The 14,024-nt window shown below is 35.5% G+C and overlaps 1 protein-coding gene across 1 annotated transcript in view; it reads right to left on the bottom strand.

Moving 5' to 3' along the window:
* Positions 1–14,024, bottom strand: part of igsf9bb (immunoglobulin superfamily, member 9Bb) — a 160,772-nt gene that overhangs the window by 29,518 nt on the left and 117,230 nt on the right. The window contains exons 9-13 of the mRNA XM_073824629.1: positions 12,839–12,979; positions 12,298–12,414; positions 12,052–12,202; positions 9,597–9,708; positions 253–428 (exon numbers count right to left, since the gene is read on the bottom strand). Coding sequence (XP_073680730.1) covers positions 253–428; positions 9,597–9,708; positions 12,052–12,202; positions 12,298–12,414; positions 12,839–12,979 — 697 coding nt within the window. The remainder of the gene's footprint in view (positions 1–252; positions 429–9,596; positions 9,709–12,051; positions 12,203–12,297; positions 12,415–12,838; positions 12,980–14,024) is intronic.

The raw sequence follows: 14,024 nt of genomic DNA, 5'->3' as shown, positions 1-14,024 counted from the left end.
AGCGTATCAGTATCAGCCAGAATTTTAATCTTTGTGCAACTCTAGTATAAACAAAATATATAACATAGTGTAATATACTTTGGATCATGTATTTGGAGCTTATTCTAAAAAACTAAAAGGAATCAAAACTGTTAAAGAGTCGGAAAACAACTATAATCCTAAAATTCTTAGCCATTCCTATCCCTACTATAAAACACATTTCTGTCAGGCAGAGATGATCTTGTCATTGAATGTTTTGTGCAGGTGGCCAACCTAGTGTGTTCACAGTGACGACCTCGCTGAACGGGCCCGTCCCCAGCTTGTTCTGGGCCAGGACGCTGAATTGGTAGGCCGTCTCAGGCTCCAGGCCTTGCACCAGGAGCCAGTGCTGCCCACTGGGCACAGGCATGGACATCCAGTCATGTGGTCCTAACTGCTCCCTCTTCACCCTGCAGGAGGAGTCACATGCACAGATGGAAAGAGTTCAGCACGGCACAAGCATACATGCGCATACGCTCCGATAATGATTGCCATGTCGCTCACAATACTGATGAGAGCACTGCCTGCAGCTAGACGTAAAAAGACAGCTTGTTTGGCTCAGTGTGAGTGCTCAGTGATATCCAATAACACAAAACTGTCTCACGGTTTCCCAGTGGAAATTCTGAAGAATGCAAGTGCGTTTTCGACTGCTGAAATATCCTCATAGATCTTCAGTGTGCCTTGTATGCCCTACAGCCTTTTCCCTCTATCTCTTGAGAATGACCTATGGCTTGAAATGAGTCTTATGGACAATACATCACCTACAGAAACCACCAGAGTGGCTTCAATGTTGTGGATAAGTGGAGTAGTGATTTTTTATGTTGATAATGTATTGTTTGTAACTAAAGAAGCTCTAGAGTGGGACATCATGTCCTGTTGCACAAATCCATTGCAAGTAGTTTTGCATGCTCAAAGCCTTGTGTAACTGCACCTACAGCCAGCATGCTTCATTCTGATCAACTGCCCTTCGCATGCATGGAATGACTCCCACAGGACGTCCCGACTAAATTCACAATGTATTTCTCCGACATTCATCGTACCCAAGCAGCATAAGGACATCATGTATACCCCCCTTCAGTACAGTATTATCATCTTCATGACACTTTATTTCCTTTATTTATTATATATTTACAAAACAAACCTCATCTCCAAGGAATGACTAAACATACATGGTGACTTTTTGTTCACCATAAACTTGAAACGATGAATCTGTGGGAACTGGCATATGTGTTTTTTCAACTTACTATTTCATCTTACAATTCAAACTATCAGGTTAAAAACGCTGATAATCTAATACAAGAATACATATTTTCTTGCACTTTCGAGTTTACATTTCGCAATTCTGACTTTTTTTCAGAATTGTGTGATATAAACTCGCAATTGCAAAAAGAAATAAAGAGAGAAATAAAGAATCAGAATTGCTGTATAAACTCCGAATTCTGACTTTAAGTTGCGAGTTAAATCCAAATTGTCAGACAAAAGGTTGCCATTCTAAGAACATATCAATCTTTGTTTCCCTTTAGAATTGGACTTCATAACTCACAATTGCAAGTTTATACTGTATCTTACAATTCTGAGACAAAAAGTCAGAACTGCAAGATATAAACTCACAATTGCGAGAAAAGTCTAAATTGCGAGATATAAACTAGCATTTGTGATAAAAAAGTCAGAATTGTGAGATATAAACTCGTGATTACGAGAAAAAGTCAGAATTGTGAGATACAAACTCACATTTGTGAGAAAAAAAGTCAGAATTGCAGAATATAAACGCAATTGTAAGAAAAAAAGAACTGTGAGATACAAACTCGTAATTGTAAGAAAACAGTCAGAATTGTGAGATTTAAACACAGTTGTGAGTAAAAAGTCATAATTGTGAGATACAAACTCACATTTGCGAGAAATAAGTCAGAATTGTGAGATACAAACACAACTGTGGGAGAAAAGACAACTGTTAGATACAAACTCATTTTTGCAAGAAAAAAAAGTCAGAATTGTGAAATGTAAACTTGCAATTGCAAGAAAAAAAATTGTGAGATACAAACTCGCATTTGCGAGAAAAAAGTCAGAATTGTGAGATAAAAAAATGCAATTGTAAGAAAAAAGTCAGAATTGTGAGATTTAAACACAATTGTGAGACAAAAAGTAATAATTGTGAGATACAAACTCGCAAATGCGAAAAAAAGTCAGAATTGCAAGATAAAAACTCGCAATTGCAAGAAAAAAGTCAGAATTGTACGATATAAACTCGCAATTGCAAGAAAAAAATCAGAATTGTACGATATAAACTCGCAATTGCAGGAAAAAAGTCAGAATTGTGAAATACAAACTAGCAATTGCAAGAAAAAATAATTGTGAGATACAAACTCGCAAATGCGAAAAAAAAAGTCAGAATTGCAAGATAAAAACTCGCAATTGCAAGAAAAAAGTCAGAATTGTACGATATAAACTCGCAATTGCAAGAAAAAAATCAGAATTGTACGATATAAACTCGCAATTGCAGGAAAAAAGTCAGAATTGTGAAATACAAACTAGCAATTGCAAGAAAAAATAATTGTGAGATACAAACTCGCATTTGCGAGAAAAAAAGTCAGAATTGTACAATATAAACTTGCAATTGAAGGAAAAAAGTTAGAATTGTGAAATATAAACTTGCAATTGCAAGAAAAAAAGATTTGTGAGTTAAAAACTCGCAATTGTAAGAAAAAAGTCAGAATTGTACGATATAAACTCGCAATTGCAGGAAAAAAGTCAGAATTGTGAAATACAAACTAGCAATTGCAAGAAAAAATAATTGTGAGATACAAACTCGCAAATGCGAGAAAAAAAAGTCAGAATTGCAAGATAAAAACTCGCAATTGCAAGAAAAAAGTCAGAATTGTACGATATAAACTCGCAATTGCAAGAAAAAAATCAGAATTGTACGATATAAACTCGCAATTGCAGGAAAAAAGTCAGAATTGTGAAATACAAACTAGCAATTGCAAGAAAAAATAATTGTGAGATACAAACTCGCATTTGCGAGAAAAAAAGTCAGAATTGTACAATATAAACTTGCAATTGAAGGAAAAAAGTTAGAATTGTGAAATATAAACTTGCAATTGCAAGAAAAAAAGATTTGTGAGTTAAAAACTCGCAATTGTAAGAAAAAAGTCAGAATTGTGAGATTTAAACACAATTGTGAGACAAAAATAAAAATAGTGAGATACAAACTCTCATTTGCGAGAAAAAAGTAATAATTGTGAGATACAAACTCGCAATTGCGAGAAAAAAAGTCAGAATTGCAAGATACAAACTCGCAATTGCAAGAAAAAGGTCAGAATTGTGAAATACAAACTTGCCTTTGTGAGAAGTCAGAATTGCGAGACAAACTCGCTATTATGACTTTACAACTCAAAATTGTGAGTTAATATCTTGCAATTCTGACCTGAAAACTTGAAATGGCAAGTTTATATTTCAATTCTGACATTCAGTTGCGAGTTAAATCCAAATTGTCAGACAAAAGGTTGCCATTCTAAGAACATATCAATCTTTGTTTCCCTTTAGAATAAAAAAAACTGAATTGCGAGGTATAAGCTCACATTTGCAAGAAAAAAATCTGAATTGCTAGATTATATCCTGCAATTCTGAATTATTATCTCACTATTCTGACTTTTTAACTCAAATTGCGAGTTTATATCTCACAATTCTGAGAATAAAAATATCTCACAATTCTGAGAATAAAAGTCAGAATTGCGAGATGTAAAATCGCAACTGCAAGAAAAAAAACTCAGAATTGTGAGATAAGAAGTTGCAATTACAAAAATTCATTCAAATTCATTTTCACATAACAAATATTTAAATATTTTATGTAATAATATATATAATTATATCATTAGAATGCAAGAAGCCAGAAAGTGTCATTTCTCTCACAGATTGCTGTGCTGAACACAAGATGTTAAAATTACACTGTGTTAGGAATATTAATGACTTTAGAATGAAAACAGTACGGAATCGGGTGTATACGTCATTCGCCCCATTCCTATTGTTGAGTCATAATATTCCACTGCGGTCTAATTGATCACTTCCTTCATGCCCTTATAGCTTGAGAGTTCACAGGCTCTTGAGATGTGTGTTATTCACAGCATCTCAGCGGTCGCTCGGCACCTCTCCTGCAATGCACAGGAAGTAGCAGGAACACGCCAACTATCTGCGTCAACGAGGCTGACGGGAGCTGTTGTTTAATCTCACGTGGGTCACCTTTAAAGGCCATTCACACACAACCTTTAAAGTATGAGTCACACTGCCCAATGCTTCAAATGACACCTTTAGTCAGCTCTTGGCATAGGCCTCCGATCGCTCGGGCACCAGTGGTGGACACATCAGGCCAGCGGATAATGATGATCTCAGAAGAAGTCGGAAGCAGAACGGTGAGGAAGGTCTGGCCCTTGGGTGAGGATTAACATGCTTTCATCCTCCATGGGACTTCTATTATTCTGCTTTTGCATGTGTGGACTGCTGCGTTAGTGGAAGGACTCAAGTTAGTACTCAGTACAGACTGTGAAGTAATGCTGAGAGCATAAGGAAACGGTTCCCTTATATGAGACATATATCTGTCTAGAATGACAATGTGAACAGCAAAAATCACATTGAAACTGAATTCAATTCTACTCTATTTAATTCTATTTAAATAGAAGCTCGTTTCTGCCACTGAACTTATATCTCGCAATTCTGACTTTATTTCTCAGAATTTGCAATTCTGAGTTTTTTTCTCTCACAATTGCAAGTATATATCATGCAATTGAGAGAAAAATTCAGAACTGTGAGTTTATATCTTGCCATTCTGCTTTCATTTCTCAAACTGTGGGTTCATGTCACAATTCTAACTTAATTACAATTTTGAGAAAAAGTCACAATTATGAGATATAAACTTGCAATTCTGAGATAAAAAGTCACAATTGCAATTATGTCTCGTAATTCAGCTCTCACAATTGCCTCGTAATTTATATCACGCAATACTGACTACAACTCACAAGTGCAAGTTTATATCAAGCATATTCAGAGAAAAAAGTCAGAACTGTGGGTGTATACATCGCAATTCTAACTTCATTTCTCAAATTTTGAGTTTATATCTCTCCATAAAAAGTTAGAACTGTAAGTTTATATCTTGCAATTCTGACTTTGTTTCTCAAATTGTGAGTTCATATCACAGTTCTGACTTAATAACTCACAATTTTTAGAAAAAAGTCACAATTGTGAGATATAAACCTGCAATTCTGAGCTAAAAAGACACAATTGCAAATTATATACTCGCAATTCTGAAAAAAGTAATAATTGCAATTGTCTCGTAATTCAGTTTTTTTCTTGCAATTGTGAGTTTACATCACACAATACTGACTAGAACTCACAACTGCAATTCAGAGAAAAAAGTCAGAACTGTAAGTGCGTATAAACTTGCATTTTGAGCTTATAAACTTGCAGTTGTAGTTATAGTTATAGTCAGTATTGTGTCATATAAACTCTCAATTGCAAGAAAAAGACTGAATTACGAGATATAATTGCAATTGTGACTTTTTTCTCAGAATTGCGAGTTTATATCTTGCAATTCTGACTTCTTTTCACAAATTGCTAGTTCATATCACAATTCTGACTTATTAATATTTTTCCAATTTTTAGTTCATAGAACGCAATTGCGAGAAAAAAGTACGAATTGCGAGATGTAAACTCGCAATTGTGAGTAAAAAAAATTGTGAGATAAAGTAACAATTACCTTTTTTTAAATTTTATTCAGTGGCAGAAACGGCCTTCCGTTAGTAAGTCTCACAATTGTGAGAAAAAAAAGTCAAAATTGCGAGTGCTAAAATCGCAATTGCGAGAAAAAAGTTAAGGTCCGAAAGTCCAAAATTTCCTTTCCAACTTTTCCTATCAAAATGCTTGCTACAGATGTGAAAACACAAAAAAATCAAACCTGATCTGATTTTTTTTTTATGACGGACTAAAGTTTATGACGGACACAACATGACAACACAACATGTGAAATGTGATTTTATTCTTGCAATTTATTCTTGTGAGTTTATATTACGTAATTTTGAGAAAAAGTCAGAATTGTGAGATGTAAACTCAAAATTACGATAAAAAATTGCTTTTTTTTATTTATTTTTTTATTCAGTGGCAAAGGTAGAAAATCAGCATATTAGAAGGATCATGTGACACTAAAGACTGAAATAACAACTGATACAAATTCAGCTTTGCCATCTATTAAAAATAAAGTTATTTTTAATTGTAATAATATTTTAAAGTTTTTTCCTGTTTTACTGCATAAATAAATGCATTCTTGGTGAGCATAGGAGAGTTCTCTTAGAAACATAAAAATAAAAAAACTTTCAAAGGATAGTGTATACATATGTATAGTGTACAGTATACAATCCTATATATAAACATTCCTTTCCCAAGCCATATAATCCTTTCCATATAACACTTTCCTCTAGTTTTCCTCCATATAACAGCCATGTGCGTCTCTAAACTCTAAACTAAATTTCATCACTATTAATAGCTCAAAAAGGAGTGAAATCTGTCTCCAGGGCTCGCAACGGGCTAAACCTGTTCATGCTATATTCCCATGAAACACTGCTGCCATCTGTTACCTGGTGTGACATTGCTAAAATATCTTGATGAATAACTTCCAAGTATCGCTAACAAAGACACAGTTTGAAGGTGCTTTATAGACAAACGACTGAGACGTTGTTGCTCGTACCCACCGAAGCAAACACACAAAGGTTATTGCGAAGCATGTGTCATTCTATAGGGGCAGGAGCACAGAAAGCTATAGAATGCTGATATTCCGGCTGAATATCGCAGAGGACAGCGCCGCACAGGGAGCAGAATCACAAGGATGCAGAAGCGCTGGCATGGGCGGCAAGAGATGAAGAAAGGCGGAGGAGACGACTGAACAAGGAGACGAACGTGCTGCTGATTAAGCCAGAAGCGAGAGTTTGCCATTAACATTAACAAAAAGTACCTTAGGAGGTGCCTTACTCTGGATGTCACCTTACCAAAGCAAGTTATGAAAACTTTTAAAATTATGATACAGTAAATACTTACTTGCAATAGTTGGTTTTCTGTATACGGTTAAAATATCAAAAACAGTTTAGCACTGAACTGCGAGAAGGCACAAGAGAAAGTCTTTACATTAATAAATAGTTTTTATGCATCGCATATCTGCAATCAGACTCTCTCAGGGCTTCATTCTGCACTGTCCAAACTGGAGGTTCACATCTGAGAAGTTCTACTGTACTTAAAGGGCTTGTATGGTTAAATATAACGTAATTGATGCCTCTTACTGAAATATGTAGTAGAAAAACCATGAAAGATTTACATTAGTTAAAAAAACCACATTGTTTTATACATATATTGGACTATGGGGTGCGCCATTATTTTGATGATTTAAAATGGTTGTACTCTTTGAGCTACTGGCGCTACCTGTTGCTATTTTTACCGCTACACAACTCGATGACCACAGCTACTGAAAGAGCTTACAGGTGACAATGTTGTAGTATCGCTTTATTCCACAAGGAGTCTAAACGTTCCTGGATATTGAGTGAAATATGTGCTCAGAAACGCCTTCAGTGGCTGCAGCATCACGACAAGCGTCAGCATGTTTACATCCTGCCAGGATGGCATCTAGCATTTCTTGTCTTTGCCGTTTGTAAGCTTTTTTAGTATCTGTGGTCTACTAAAAGGCTCAAAGGCATCAGGGCTAAAGTGGAGAGAGCAAAGACGCTGGTCTTTAGGAAGTTTAATTTGTCCACAGGCATCTTCCTATTCTATTCTTCACGTCTTATCGCTAAGAAAGCAGGGAAGACTTCTTTTCTTTGCTTCTTTTCTTACCCTTAGACTGAAAATTACAACCAAAAAATAGCAACAGGTAGCGCAAGTAGCTCAACGAGTGAAACCATTTCATAATTTCATCAAAATATTTTAAACTTGACTGGTCAGAAATCATGAAATTATTTTATTTTACAGTTTTGTAAAAAAGACATTTCTCAAAATATCAAATCTCAAATGTTTCAAATCTCAAAGAAAGTCAAACAGGTTTGGATGGACACGAGGGTGAGTAAATGACAGTATTAATATATGTTTTATATATTTTTTTTTTTTCATATTTTTTACTAGATGGGGCAGGACATAGCAAAATTAAATAAACTGAGACAACTGATAAAAAATTTATTTGACACCTTGACCTGACCATGTTTTGTTACATACCTTTTCATCGAAGTTACCTGACATTATCAAAATGACAAAGTTTAACTCTTTAGTTCTTGTCATATTTTTTTACCATTTTCGAAACTATAGCGAATGTGAGACATGTTAAAGGTGTCTAAATAAATTTTGGTTTAACTGCAATTCATGTGTGATTATCAAGATAAATTCGTTCTGACACAGTTCAAATCTTAAGTTCTTGTAATATTTTATTACCATTTTCTAAACTATAGTGAATAAAATGTGTTTGTCAGAAATGTTGAAGGTGTCTGAATAAATTTAGGTTTGACTGTATGTTAACAAAAACTAAAAATATAAAAAATAGTCTTCATTTACATAAAGTCGACATCAAGTAAATACTACAAAAGAAAAAAAAAGTTCTTTTAAAAATTTATTTTAGAAATTTTCCCTTGGCAGCGAACTGACATAAGTAGTAAAATTACTAAAACTGAAAATAAGTTTAATTAATTAAAGCTAAATAGAATATTTAAAAACTAATAATAAAAATGACAAAAGCACATAACAATTACGAGGACTTAAACTAAAATGAAAACAAAAACTATATAGTACTTTTCATGATAATTTTAGTGGGTCTATATGCATGAATCTATACATAACACTATAGAGTTGCCTTTATATTTTAGAAAAAAGGCCTCATTAAATAAACTATAACATAAATGTGTTATATATATATATATTACAAGCGATGGCACACCAGACTCAGCAGCAGACTATTTCTTCTAAATATATAATTATTTTTAGTGTGCTGAAATGTTTAAAAAGCAGTCGAACTGCACACAACACCGAAATCGTCTTGTCAACTTAATAAGGTACTTTGCATGCAGCTCGACTCATAACGACTCTGTGGAGGGATTTTTACTGCCTGATCATTCCATTCCAATTCTATCGTTATGAGCCAAATTAACACGGCCAACACGCTAGATAACTGCTTGTATAACAAAAAAAACTTAATAAAGAAACCAGCGGGTCTGGATTATATGGATTATCTTTGCTCAAGACTTTCCAGTATGAAGTTATTTGGAAGTTATGAACTACACTGTATTTTATTAATTATTATTATATCCTGACCATGATATTATACCCATAATAATATCTCCTAACATTTAGACACATTGCACTGTCATTAATATTAACAGTGTGTCCGACTCTGCAGATTGCAGGACCCTGCTGGTCATCTCACCCTTAGGGGGAAAGGTTTTGCCCCATCCCGCCCGTTGCCCCCCCAGATGTAGCAGCCTCACAGCAGCAGCAGAGCTCAGGTCAACAGTTAGGAAAAGAAGCAGAAAGCAAAGCATGCTGGGATGACTCACACATGGCCGTACCAGACTGAGAATGTCTGCTCAAAGCCGCCGTCGTAACTTGGTTCCCACGAGACATTGGCCGAGGTCGTCGAGACCGTAACGTGGACTTTGGCGGGGGCATGTGGGCTTGTGCCTATGGGAGGAGGAGAACTCGTGTCACACTCGATATAAACACACACTTGTACACAAAAGCTAAAGCAAGGCCACACATATTTTATCCCCCTAAAACTCTGTCTGTAAAAAGCCTTCGGTCAAAGCGATTAGCTCACTTGTCTTAACACAAACACTTGCGCTAACATAAACAAACAGACTCTGTGTGCATCATTTATCCTTTATCTCTTATTCAACAGCTAACCGTTAGCCTGTGGGGACGCTTTTGAGGAAAATCCTTCTATACTAAGACACTGAAACATTTCTACAAGTCCGCTCACAGCATGTGCTGTAATATCCCTCAGAGACCTGACCGAAGGACTTCTGAATGTTAACAAAAACTGAAAATATAAAAAATAGTTTTCAATCATTTACATAAAGTCGACATCAAGTAAATACTACAAAAGAAAAAAAAAAGTTCTTTTAAAAATTTCTTTTAGAAATTTTCCCTTGGCAGCGAACTGACATAAGTAGTAAAATTACTAAAACTGAAAATAAGTTTAATTAATTAAAGCTAAATAGAATATTTAAAAACTAATAATAAAAATGACAAAAGCACATAACAATTACGAGGACTTAAACTAAAATGAAAACAAAAACTATGTAGTACTTTTCATGATAATTTTAGTGGGTCTATATGCATGAATCTATACATAACACTATAGAGTTGCCTTTATATTTTAGAAAAAAGGCCTCATTAAATAAACTATAACATAAATGTGTTTATATATATATATATATATATATATATATATATATATATATATATATATATATATACATATATATTACAAGCGATGGCACACCAGACCAGACTATTTCTTCTAAATATATAATTAGAGAGCTTTTTGAGAGGAACTCACGGAATGGCTAACAGTTTAGCCTAGCAGCTGCTGCTTGGCTGCTAATAAGAGAATCTTATTAAGAGAAGTTTCTTTAACTGTTGACAGTTTCACTGCAGCCAAACAAATCCAAACAGTGTCCAATAGCACAGTGGACATGCCAAAACAGCAGCAGCTGGCTGAGCTGGCAGTGTTTGTCTACAGCTGCACTAGCCACTAATAAAAAGAGACCATGAGAATGTTAGCATTTGCACTATGTCTCTCTATTGAATTCATAAGCTATATACATTAAGATTAGAGTGTAAGCCTATATATAATGTGCATAAGCAGTTGAAGTCAAAAGTTTACATACACCCTGCTAAAAAACAGCTAAACAGCTAAAACCAGCCGAGACTGTTTGGCTGGTCTTAGCTTTTTTAAGCTGGAAGTAGCTGGTTTTAGCTGGTCTCCCAGCCTGGCCAGGCTGGTCAGACTGGGAGACCACCAGCTAAAACCAGTGGCCAAAAACCAGTCTGATTGACCAGTTAAAACCAGTCGACCAGCCTATGCTGGTTTTAGCTGTTTTTTTTTTCAGCAGGGCACCTTGCAGAATCTGCTAAATTTTAATTATTTTACTAATATAAGAGGGATCTAGTAGGGACTAAGTACTGTCCTGGATGAGACATTTCACATAAAAGATGTTTACATGTAGTCCACAAGAGAAAATAACAGTTGAATTTATAAAAATGACCCCATTCAAAAGTTTACATACACTTGATTCCTTATACTGTGTTGTTACCTGAATGATCCACAGCTGTGTTTTTTGTTTAGTGATAGTTGTTCGAGTCCCTGCCCACTTTCTTCAGAAAAAAAATACCTAGTTCCCACAAATTCTTTGGTTTTTCATGACTGTATGTGACTCATATGCGACTATTACAGAAAGTTCAAATGCTCATTGATGCTTTAGCAGGAAAAACAATGCATTAAGAGCCTGTGGGTGAAAACGGTTTTAACTTGAAGATCAGTAAATTTAACTTATTTTGTCTTCTGGGGAACATGTAAGTCTGTTTTGTAGCTTCTAAAGGACAGTACTAAATGAAAAAAAAGGTATTTTGGCAAAATAAGTTACATCTTCATTCTGTTCAAAAGTTTACACCCCTGGCTCTTAATGCATGCTTTTTTTTCCTTCTGAAGCATCAGTGAGTGTTTGTACCTTCTGTAATAGCTGCATTAGAGTCCCTCAGTTGTCCTCAGTGTGAAAAAATGGATCTCAAAATCATACAGTCATTGTTGGAAAGGGTTCAAATACACAAAAATGCTAAAAAAAAAACAAAGAATCGGTGGGACTGGAAGGACTTTTCTGAAGAACCGCGGGAAGTCTAACTGTTCAGGACAAACAAGGAACTCATGAACAACTATCACATCAACACATTATTAAGAATCAAGTGTATGTAAACTTTTGAACGTGCGTCATGGGTAGCACTATTTGTCTCAACGCCTCCTACCGATTACTAGGAGGTGCGTGCTGGCAGTGATGCTCGTGGCGACATTGGAGGCGACACACTCCCACTCCCCGTGGTCCTCCTTGCTGAGAGATTTGAACTGTAAGCTGCCTCTCGGTAGGACGTTGTGCTTGCTTCTGCTGGGCTTCCCTACCTTCTCCATTAAAAGAAAACCATTCTAGCAATCACTTCAGTTGGGTTGACAATGATACAGGATCCTATTTAAGGATCCCTAAGGATGTGACTTACCTTTCTCCATGTAATGTTGGGGAATGGGTCTCCTTCTGCCTCACAGGGGATGACCAGCTCTCGACCAGCCTCCTGCCTGTACTCCCCTCCAGGAACCACCAGAAATTTGGGTGGGTCCTATTTACCACCAAACAACATGTTATACTGATGCAAAGAGATTATATTCACCTTATTTTTCCAATAAGAGCAGGCATGGCCATGTGCAAATTTGATGGGTCTGGTTTCCAGTCTCATCCTTGTTTAGCTCTTTTGAGCTCTACAAAACAGCTAATTTTCCTGCTTCATCTTGGAAATTGGTGTGTCTTACTATATTATTTTAATGTATTACCTTAATTATGAGCATACTTTTTTTAGTGCAAACTGTTTTGACTGTTTCTGCACATTGTTATTCTTTTCATTAGTTTCCTATAGCAGCTTATGAAATGAAAGCCTCGCCCATAGGCTTACATCCGTGTTGAAAAATAAGGTGGATAATAAAAAAAGTTGTTAAAATGGAAAGGAAAGTGCAGTATGAATAAAATCAACATGTTTAATTCTTTACCTTTAGCACCAGAGGGGCGGGAGGGGACTGTCCCATTGTACCGAGGCTATTGTAAGGCACGCAGGTGTAGGTGCCGAGAGAGTCCTCTGTCACCTCAGACACTCGAATGCTCCCATCTTCCATTTGGCTCCAGCCAGGGTACTGCAACAGAGAGAAATGTCCCATCAAACCAAGCACAAACAATCAGAAGCTCTTACATTAAAGGATGGTGCTTATAACAATTAAATTTAAGTTGGAATTTAAATTAACTTTTCTATTTTAATACGTTTTAATCTTCATTGTCACATGATCCTTTAGAAATCATTCTAATATGTGACCCTGAACCACAAAACCAGTCTTAAGTAGTACGGGTATTTTTGTAGCAATAGCCACAAATATATATGTATGGGTCAGAATTATTGATTTTTCTTTTATGCCAAAAATCATTAGGATATTAAGTAAAGATCATGTTCCATGAAGATATTTTATAAATTTCCTACTGCAAATATATCAAAACTTAATTTTTGATTAGTAATAAGCATTGCTAAGAACTTTATTTGGACAACTTTAAAGGCGATTTTCTCAATATTTTGCTTTTTTGGCACCCTCAGATTCCATATTTTCACATAGTTGTATCTCAGCTAAATATTGTCCTATCATAACAAACCATACATCAGTGGAAATGAAACAAGGCCCTTATGACTGGTTTTGTGGTCCAAGGTCACATACGCTGATTTGCTGCTCAAGAAACATTTCTGATTATTAGCAACACTGAAAACAGTTGTGCTGCTAAAAATTTTTGCGGAAGCTGTGATACTTCCTGTGAAACTTCCTGACCCCAAACTTCAGAATGGTAGTGCATCTTAAATATAATGTAAATTGCACACTGGGTGCATAAAAATTGCATTATATAAGAAATTATATAAAGTGCAAATTCAATAATCACTCAATCATGCATGCCACTCTGTGAATCATATGCAACCAGCTTGAGACTAATATGCACACTGAAAAAAATCACTTATTATATGAATGAACTGAAGGGGACATAATATAAACCTTATCAGCTTGACTCATGAATACTAATTATGTGATGTAACACCCAACAAGTATCACCCAATCGTCTTGCTGAAAGGTGGATACAGTAAGTGGGTGTTAACCGTAACCAACCAGTAGACTAAGTAGTCTAGAAGTCATTGTTTTAGCTAAC

This window comes from Garra rufa, chromosome 19 (genome assembly GCF_049309525.1).
Source record: "Garra rufa chromosome 19, GarRuf1.0, whole genome shotgun sequence".
NCBI classification, from domain to species: Eukaryota; Metazoa; Chordata; class Actinopteri; order Cypriniformes; family Cyprinidae; genus Garra; species Garra rufa.
The sequence above is the reverse complement of the archived record's forward strand: the minus strand, read 5'-3'. Positions and strand labels throughout refer to the sequence as shown.